The sequence below is a fragment of the Gavialis gangeticus genome, unplaced genomic scaffold (genome assembly GCF_001723915.1).
Source record: "Gavialis gangeticus isolate Ggan-Ray unplaced genomic scaffold, GavGan_comp1, whole genome shotgun sequence".
Taxonomy (NCBI): Eukaryota; Metazoa; Chordata; order Crocodylia; family Gavialidae; genus Gavialis; species Gavialis gangeticus.
Window position 1 is genome coordinate 32,765,069 of NW_017729001.1, and position 9,748 is coordinate 32,774,816.

The 9,748-nt window shown below is 50.9% G+C and overlaps 1 protein-coding gene across 2 annotated transcripts in view; it reads left to right on the forward strand.

Annotated features, from left to right (window-relative positions):
* Nucleotides 1-9,317: 9,317 nt before the first annotated feature.
* SGSM1 (small G protein signaling modulator 1) overlaps nt 9,318-9,748 on the forward strand; it is a 45,157-nt gene continuing 44,726 nt past the window's right edge. For both annotated transcript variants that reach the window (XM_019507340.1, XM_019507339.1), the window contains exon 1: nt 9,318-9,389. In XM_019507340.1, coding sequence (XP_019362885.1) covers nt 9,326-9,389 — 64 coding nt within the window. In that variant the 5' untranslated portion in view covers nt 9,318-9,325. The remainder of the gene's footprint in view (nt 9,390-9,748) is intronic.

Sequence of the window (9,748 nt, forward strand, 5' to 3'; positions counted from 1 at the left end):
CCTTAGTGATGACCCCTCCTTTCCATTGGGAGTAAGCCATAGGTGTTTCTTTCAGCTGGTCAGGGACCAGTGCTGCCATCTCCATGGGGACCTGGATTAAGTGACTTGTCTAACATTGCGCGCAGAGGCTGTCAGTGCCAGGATCAGAACTCAGGTCTCCTGGTCCTGGGTTTGATCCAGAAGCTCGGCCTTCCTCCCAGCCTTGCATCTGCCTGACAGCCGGTGACTTCTTCTCGACCTGTTCCGGAAGTGCCAGAGCAGCTGAATGCATCTATTCACTGCAGCGGTTTGTCATCTTAGCCATGTACCAAGTGCAGTTATGTTTGCTGGATGTGTTCGTGTGTACTCAGGTCCATGTCAGGACAGATTCCCTTGCTCAGAGAACTGGGGCAGCTGTTGTGCTAGTCTCAAGGGCTGTTGCCTTCTCAAGAGGTGGGAGCTGGTTCTGGAAGCAAAGGGTGCAGGTCTTTGTATAATATTTCTCAGGCTGCCCATGCTTGGTTTATAATATACCATCTGGGAGAGTTATGAGTATGACGCATATGTGGGAGATGATGTGCTTCAGTACAAGTGAGTGTATGATCCATACAATGGCCGGGCCACCTGTATGGCAAAGGCAGTTGCCAATGCAAAGATCATCATTCCAATAATCCAGCAGGTAGATTGTCTGTTTGCTGGGGTCTGTGGCAAATGAGTTGGAAAAGCCCAGGTAGGCGCAAAGGCAGAGATGTGGGTAAATATTGTCTTTGGCTGATTAAACTGAGGAATAATTTATTTGCTCTTGGCCTCTGCACCCTGGCTCTTGTCCTAACAGCTGCAGCATGCAGCTTGCTCTTCCATTGCAAATAGCTGGGGTTAGAGGGTGAGGGGCAGCATGGAGACACGTTGCTGGCTTGCGGTTTGCTGGCTTTGAAGTGAAGAACGATCCTGGGAATCTTGCAGCAGTCAGGGACCAGGCAGGCACCTGGGCCTTGTTGTCTGGGGAGGAGAGGCTGGTCTTGCGGCTAGGCGTACCCGGGATTTTCATTTAATAAAATGCTTTTTGTCAGTGCTCTGAAAGCTGAACGTTTTCATGGCAAGGTTTAGTCAGAGCTGACACTGCCTCAGGCCCAGGCGGGAGCCATTAAATCAGTGGCTCTGAATCTTTTTAGACACTGCCACTCATTAGCCTTGAGGCCCCCTGGGAAAATGCCATCTCTTAGTTTTCTGGTGAAACAGGAACATAATGCCTTCCAGCCAGGCCCAGCTCTGGCTCAGGAAGCATTGTCTGCTCCCACGTCCTAATGCACGTGGACCGCTACGTGAAGTCTCTCAAATGTGGAGTGCACTGGACACTGAGAGGTTTCCGGGGAGAGCAGGGAGCTACTTCAGCTAAAACCTGCACTTGTGGCAAAGATGGGTTTGCTTCAGCTGGGCCGACAGTCTGGAACAAAACCTCACCTGCTGCAATGGCAGCTTCTCTGTTACTAGTTAGACGCTAGCAGTCATGGCAGCCTTGACTTACGTGGCCTCCAACGTGGCAGGCTTTGCTCCTGTATTTCTCATTTCAGAGGCTGTTACTTGCTGTCTTTGGCTCACGTAAGGTAGGAGGGCGAGTAATCCATTATTAGAAAGGACCCGATAAAGTCTGCCAAGCCTTTGTGCCTCTACGCTGTTAGGCACAGCTGGATTATTACAAACGGAAATTAAGGGAGTGATTAACCAAGGGCAGCAAACCCCTCCTTTTCCGCCACATTGCTTTATCGAGATGGTGGGGGAAGCTTTTGATCTGGTATCTACAATATTAGAACTGGCCTGAAAAAAAGCTGCAGTGCAGAATTGCAGGAGGATGCTCCTCTGTCTTTCTCGGTCACTACTGGCTGAGCACAGGGTGTCCTGGCGCTGCAGGGACGGAGCAGGCTGCGGTGTACTCCCACCAGCTTCATGAGGCGATTTGTAGTGCTTTGCCGTTGCACTATATGCAGCCAGAGCCCCTTGTTGTGCTGCAGTCTGGCCCTAGAAGCTAAGCAGCCTTGGGTTCACCTGGAGGTAGGTGGGAGACCTCTTAGTTCCTCTTGGTAGGGGCAGAGGTGGTGCTACTGCAAGAGGAACTAAGGAGGAACTACTGTTCCCTCTGATTCAGGATGGAGCAGTGACCCAGGGGTGCTGCTGCTGTGAGTGTGCTGAGATCTCCCTCCAAGACATCCTCCACCTCTAAGCAGCTGACATGCATGCTGTAGGTGGGCGATGTTTTTGGTGGCACCTGCCATTTCCTATTCCCTCCCTTCCCCGCCGTGCCATGGTTACACCATGGATAGTGTAGGATTTATCCAGGTTTCCTGGCCAAACTGCAGCCCCCGTGACTGCTTCCCTTTGCTTCCCCTCTGCATGCATCCTTGTGCCAGAGGAGCATGGCATGGGCTGAGCACTGCTGACCTCTCACCTTGGCCTTGGGGGAGCTCAGTGGTATAACCACAGTGCACAAAGCGCTCTGGGATTCTCTGGGATGGCACTAGGACCAGACCAGACCAGGCAGGGCTTCGCAGCCATGGGCTGCTGCTGTCTTAAATAGGAACGGCCCCCTCTAGGTATGCCTGTAACTCTGTAAAGTTGTAGCATGTTTGTTCTCTTAATGTGCCTTTGCTGCTGCAGACCAAAACCTTGTCCCTGCAAGGGCCACTTGGCACGTGCTGCCGGACCAGCCATGGCAGGAGCTTTGCATTTGCTCAGCCCGCAGCACCCTGGAGCTCTCGTTTGCTGCTGCTATGGTGGAAAGAGCTATTAGTAGCAGCAATATGGGAATGCCAGAAATACAGTTCCTTTTTGCCAAACAAACGCCCTCAGATCCTACATTAGCTAGACAGCAAACAAGCACCTTTAATGGAGCAGGCCAATTAAAACCTGGCTGTCCCTGGGCACTGGGGCTGTTTCTCTTGTTCTGGCTGTCATTGCTTTGTTCTTTCATGTTGACTCCTTAGATCTGTTTACAGTGATTATTAATTCACTCGTGTAGATTCTGGATGGCAATCTTTTTGCTGGCAGTCCTCTATAATTTCTTCTCTTTCTGAGCAGCCACGAATTTTGCTGTGTGCAGGTATTGGTCCCAGATTCAGTGACCAGCTGCTCTTGCCTCCTGGGCTTTGTGTCTCTGAGTGCCCCAGTCACAACCCCATTTCTTTCTCGTTCCTTCACTCGGTGTTGTTTTGAATGGCCAGTACTGGGCCACTTCTTTTTTATCCTGGCCGTGTAACTTTCCACCGGCCTGCATCCCTAGGAGGGTTTCTCCGTGCATTGTGAATGCTGATGACCCTTTGTATTGTTTCAGCAGTGAAGAACCTCAGTTTGGGGCCAAATCCTGCATTGTGCCAAGGCATGCAACTGGCAGTCTCTCCCCCAGGGAGTTCGCTGCCTGTGCGCTATGTGTGGGGGTGTTGTGTCACAGAGTGGTAAGACCATGGCTCTTGTTACATTGCTTTGGGCCCAGGACATACAAACATAAGAATTGCCATTTACTGGGTTGGACCGTAGGTCCATCTTGCCCAGTCCCCTGTGTTGCAAAGGGACAGAGAATGGATGCTGAAAGTGAACTGGGTCTGGCCAGGGCTTTTCTCACTGCCTCCTCTCCTATTTGCAGCCTCCAGCATTTAGGGTATAGGAAGTCCGATTCAGAGGCCGTGCCCCTCGCTCCTGTGCTCAATAGCACGTGCTACCCCTTTCCTCTGAGCATGTGTCCAGTCCCTTTGTGAGTCTGGCTGACCTCTCCGCTGCCACCACCGCTGGTGGCCACGAGCTCCATGCTTTAATTCCATGCTGGGTGAAAAAGAAAAACATCCTTGCATTTGTTTTAAACTGCTGGCCTACTCTTTTCACTTTGTGACCCCTAGTTCTTGTCTTGTGAGAGAGACTAAAGAATAAATCCCTGTTGACTGTCTCTTCACTGTTTAGCATTTTGTAAACCCTTCTCACGTCTACCCTCAAGTGTCTCTTTTATAAACTGAATAGGCCTGGCTTCTTGAGTCTCTCCTTGTACGGATGCCCCTCCATAGCACTCATCATCCATGTTGCCCCTCTCTGGACCTCCTCTAGGTCTTCTGTGTACTTTGAGATGTGGGGACCAGAACTGGGCACGGTATTCAAGGGGTGGACGTGCTATGGATTTGTAAAGAGGCATCATGATACATTGCTTTGCTTATAGTTCCTTTCTTAATAATCCCTAACATTTCCTTTGCCCTTTTGATGGCTGCTCAGCACTGAGCTGATGTTTTTACTGAACTGTCCACAACAACTCCCAGATCTCTTTCTTCTGTAGCAACAGCTAAGGTCAAGTACATCACAGTGTAGGTACAGTTTGGGCTATTTTTGTCCAGGTGCATCACTTCACCCTAACCTACATAGACTTCCACCTGCCATGTCATTGCCCATTCACTCTAACGTGCCAGATCCTTCTGTAGATCCTCACAGTCCACCTGGATCTGTATACTTTGAATAATTTTGTGTCATCAGCAAATATGGCCACTTTGCTACTCACCCCCTTTTCCAGGTCATTTATGAATATGTTAAAAAGTGTTGGTCCCTGGGGGACACCACTGTTTACTTCCTTCCATCCTGAAAACTGACCGTTTTTACTCACTCCTTGCTTTCTATTTTTGAGCCAATTTCTAATACATCAGTGGATGTTTCCTGTAATCCCATGATTATCTAATTTAGTTAAGAGCCTCTGATGGATGACCTTGTCAAAGGCTTTTTGGACGTCCGAATACACAATGTCAACTGGATTGCCCTTATCCAACAGCTTATTGACACCCTCCAAGAGCTGTGATAGGTTGGTGAGGCATTTGGGACCCCAAAGAAATTGTCAAGTATTTGCATGTACTGTGTAAGGAAGGGGGAAGGTGCATCTGTTGTGCAGGGCTTAGGTCATGCTGAACTACAGCTTCGTTTCACCAGGGAACTTCAGCGTCAGCTAGGGAGGAGGAGCGGAAGCACGGTTTTTTTTGTTCCCTTTTGTGAATGAAGGAGAGAAAAGCCACTTTCTGCCTTCAGTATTTTTCTGGGTGTTGGTTGGAGCCTCAGAGCCTGGTCCACACCCCAGCATGATCTGGAGCATTTCTCTGTTCCATTTTGAATCGCGCTGCTTGTGTAGGAGTGGGAAGCAGGGGTGTGCTTCTCCTCAGCGGGTGACTCGCCTCTGTGGGGGAAAGTGCCATGATGCTTCTCTCCTGGTCGAGATGGAGATGGCCCCTACCTTGTCCCTTGGGGCTCTGCACATTGCTCCCTTCCAACTTGCTTTCATCTCAGGCCCATGCGCCCTTCCCACCCCAAGCAGTGAGTCAGTCTCGAAATGCCAAGTCACAGACATGGGGGTCTAGAAGTCTCCATGCCCTGCAAGCGGCTAAATCTCCTGGCATTTCAGGCCTCCACGAGTCTTCCTTGGCCTTTGTATCTCTTGGTTTCTGGCCCCTGCAGGCATTGAATATTTGGGCCCCAAACAGTTTAACTCTTGCCTCATTTTCTGAGGTCTGCAAGGGCATTGTTGTTGTTAGCATCTCATGTCCCAGCATCAACTGCCCGGGCTCCATTGTGCTAGACCCTGCAGAGACCGCGTGGGAGTCCTTCAGCTCCACATTCAAGTTGCGAAGAGCGGGAGAAACAAGAAATGGCCCCCCACATACCGATGGAAGTGGCATTTCATGCAGGAAGTCTACTGCACGGTTGAGTGACGTAGGCACAGAGGGTTTGCGTCCCTCACGTGGCTTCTCGTTCCTTGGCCGCCTGGGCTGTGAGCTTCGGATTCAGTGCCAATTCATTCCAACCACCAGAGACGTGGCTGAAATCATCCCTTGCAGATCCTGCCTCCCCTGGGTTGAAGAGCTGTCTCTATTAGTCACCAGGCACATAAGCGACAGAAGCGCGCAGCGAGCTGACCCACTTGTTGGGAGAAGGCGGCGGGGGTGGATTTAGCTTTTGTGTGGGTTTTTTTACTTCTCTATTCAGAAATGAGCTCCCTCTAGTCACGCTGACAATTGTACAATTATACATTGTACAATTTTTTTGACCTTGGCAAATTGTGGTGAGGGGGCTTTAATTTTCCAAGTGATTATCATTAGGTGTCTTGCACACGTCAGCCTTGCTTGGGCAGGTCTGAAGATGCTGGGTTGCTTTTTTTTTTTCTCTCTACCAACAAGACCCATCCTAGTACACAGCATCCTGACAAGTGGAGCATTTTCTGCCCACCGTGGGCCCCACTGGGCAAACTTCCCAATGCTCATGAAACCAAAGAGGAAAGAGCAAGATGCATTGCAGAAACTGGAGAGATACAAGTCTATGTGCTTTGGAAGGGAAATTATTTTGGAGCTCAAAGATGGAAGGGTCTGATCCTCTGCTGAGTGCAGGGACGAATGATCACAGTCACTGGTGCTGGAAATTGCAGCTGCCCTGAGCTGTGAGAGTGGCTGTGCATCAGTCATGGGGCCCCGAGGGAGCTGTCCCTAGACTTCACCTGGTGTGTGTCTGATGGAGCTAGGTGGCAGGGATGCAGAGCTGGGCCATCAGCTGGCAGGGCTGGTGCAGCAAGGAGGAAGTGTTGTGCCAGGAGGGCAAGTCCTGCAGCGTGGGAGGGACTTGGAAGGCATTGGTGCCAGTTCTCCCAGGGCTGCTTTCCTTTGGTCTTCCTCCTAAATGCAACTTTATGTTGTCTTTGCACTTCCCAGGCAGCTCCCAGAGTGCTTTGCAGCTGCTAATTCTAACCCTCCATGTAAAGAAATTTGGTATTCTCCCCATTTAACAGGTGGGGAAACTGAGACACAGAGTGGGGCTGTGATATGGGAGTGGAGGGCAAAGGAGGGGGCTAGCACCTCTCAGTAATCATCACCCTGAACCTCCTTCCCCAGCACTGAAGGTGTGGGAGGCTGAGAAGCCCTGCCGCACTGGCTTGGGGAGCTCACAGCATCTCCAAGGCTGGGCTTCATCATTCATTGAGCTGCAGTATCTGCTTTGTGGCTCCTCTCCACCTCCTTCCTGTTAGATGCCTCATGAGCATAATTGGATTTCATGCAACCCTGCATGCTCACTCCCAGGGAGCACCAGAGGGGGCAGGTGTAAAGCCAGCTCCCAGAGAGGCCAGCTTGGAAATGGGGGTGATGAGGTGACAGGGAGCCACTCACCCGGACAGCCCGAGGGTGACACAACATAGCAGTCACCCTTTTCTGGGCCAGGATGAAAAACATTGAATTGTTTTGAATCTAATAAATGAAACGAGCTGGGGGCTGAGCCTGATTTATCTCTGCTCCTCCCCATCTTTTCTCTGCATCTGCTTGAATCACTGCTTGAAGCGCTGAATCTGCTATGGGGGAAACTGTGCTCTGTGGAGTGCTAGAGGTGAGCCGTAAGCAGCAAGCACGTATGAGCATGCGTGTGAGAGAGAGATGCCTTCCCAGGTTCAGCACTGCCTTTGAAAAGGCAGGTAACACCATGTACGCAGAACAGGACCTGAGAGGTACAAAGCATGGTGGAGAGTGGAAGTGGGGCCTAACCCAAGGTCATACGTTTGGGTATTTCAGAGTTAACACTGATTAATTCAGAGTTAAAGTTGCATTTAGGAAGAATCCAAACTTGCCGGCATATGGGAATGCACCGTGGAGCTTTTAAAAAGACTTTGACTCTGCCTGGCAGTGAAGCTGTGAAAAGAGAAAAAATAAAGGTCTAGGACCATGAAGACCAAAATGCCTTAATTGGAGTCATACCGGGATAATTAGCTGTGTCAGGCAGAAGGCGGGGAGGGGCACTGTAGAGACTAACTGGTTCAGAGAGGCTTGAGCTTTCATAGACAAGGACCTACTTTTGTACAGCGATTACAGGTGTTGCTACAAGGTACGGGCCAAACTGGAGTTCACTGGCCACTTGCAGCATGCTGACAGCATGCTAGCTGGTCTGAGCCTCCTGGAGCCATCTGCACAGCCTGTAGTTGTGGTGGTGAAGAGAGACCCTGCTAGTGAACCCAAGCAATGGCCCAGCTGAGGGAGAATGCCTGACCTGCGGGCTACCTTTTAAGTGTTTCTGGGACAGCCAGGAAGGGCCAGACCCCAGGACTGTGTGTGTAGACTTCAGATGGGATAGGGACTAGACCTGTTTGTGCTGCCTTTGCTTCTGTCTGTGCACCCAAGTGTCAGCCTGATTGATTTCCAGATGGATGATCATGAATTATGAGACATCAGGGCTCTCCAAGCACACCGGAGCCAGGTTGGAGGGAACCTGTGTTCCACCTCAGAGACCAGTTATTCATGAAGGGGGGTTCTCTCCGGGGAGGTGGACCAGCTGGAGATGGTGTGGGGGGAAGGATAAGCTGGGGGGTAGCAGTGGGAAATCTGCTGGGCCCGGATGGCCTTGGCTGCTGTCTCTTCTCACACCCATCCATAGCTAGTCTCTGTCGTGCCGGAGTCACTCCTCTGCCGGAGCCGGACCATTCCACCCAACCTTACACTTTGCGACTGCAGATTTATGGCCCTAATGATCTGGCTTCCAACCTACATGACAGCCTCCTTCTAATTAACTGAACCGAAATGCGTGTGTGCCAGGAATGTGTCACAGGCAATGCACACAGAGTTCAGCACTGATTGCATTGCTATACAAATAGCGCCTCCGTCCACGGGAGGCAAATCACTGACATCTGAGTAGATGGGCTGGTTCCAGGCTCTTCAGGGCAGCACGTGACCTGGAACTGGTCAGATCCATCTCAGACAGGAGGGCATGAAGAGCTATAAATTATTGAACTAGATTGGGTATTGAACTAGATTAGGTAGCCCAGCTGAAGGTGCCTCCTAGCTGAATGCTGCTTATATGACTATACCTTGTCTAGGCTAAGTAAGGCCTCCTGAGGCTTTCCTCAGCATTTTTTCCCTTCTTTGTTCCTGCCTGTCTGTCTAAACCAGTAATTCTTAGCCAGGGTGTTGTAAGTTGTTCTTGTTGCTCTATTATTTTCCTGTAGTCAAAAGCTGAGTGAAAACTTAAGAGCTGGCATTTTCTAAGGGTGCCTCAAGTCTACTGGGGGTGGGGGGTACCTTGAGTCTAAAAAGGGTGCTTTCAACTGTCCTGCATGCTGCCCAGTTGGATGGTGATTCCCTGCTAGACCACACAGTTGTGGCATAGATTGGCCATGTGGCCTGTTAGCGTTTTCCAAAAAGGTAAGAGAGCAGAGGGGCATCCCTTTATGGGAAGAGAGATGATCCAGTACCTTCAATACACTGCTGCGCTCGAGGTGGTTTTAATGAACGCTGCTGCCCTTGCGTGCCACAGCCACATGCCTGTCACTGAAAGCTTTCCCTGCTTGGTTCAACAGGTGAAGCAGATCATGGAGGAGGCAGTGACGAGGAAGTTTGTGCACGAGGACAGCAGCCACATCATCTCCTTCTGCGGTAAGGTGGCGCAAAGAGATGGGCTTTGAGAAGCCACCGGCCCTGGCACGCTGTCCACGCTGGGCTGTTGCTGCATCACCCTGTTGCTCTGATGGGCAGCTCCCTCCTGATGGTACCATGTGCTGAGACCAGGGAGCTGCAGCATCCCCAGGGAGGAGTCATGGTCAGCACATTGCATTCCTCATTGAACGTGGACTCGGGTTGTGACACCCCGGGCGGTGGCAGTCCAGCAAACCAAGTGCCAGAATATTGAGCCCCTCTCACTCATTTGAGAAGGGATTAAATAGGCTGCTTATGTGACAGGTGAACCTCTGTGCGGTGAGAAGTCTCTGTAAATGAGCCAGTGCATGGGGGCAGTG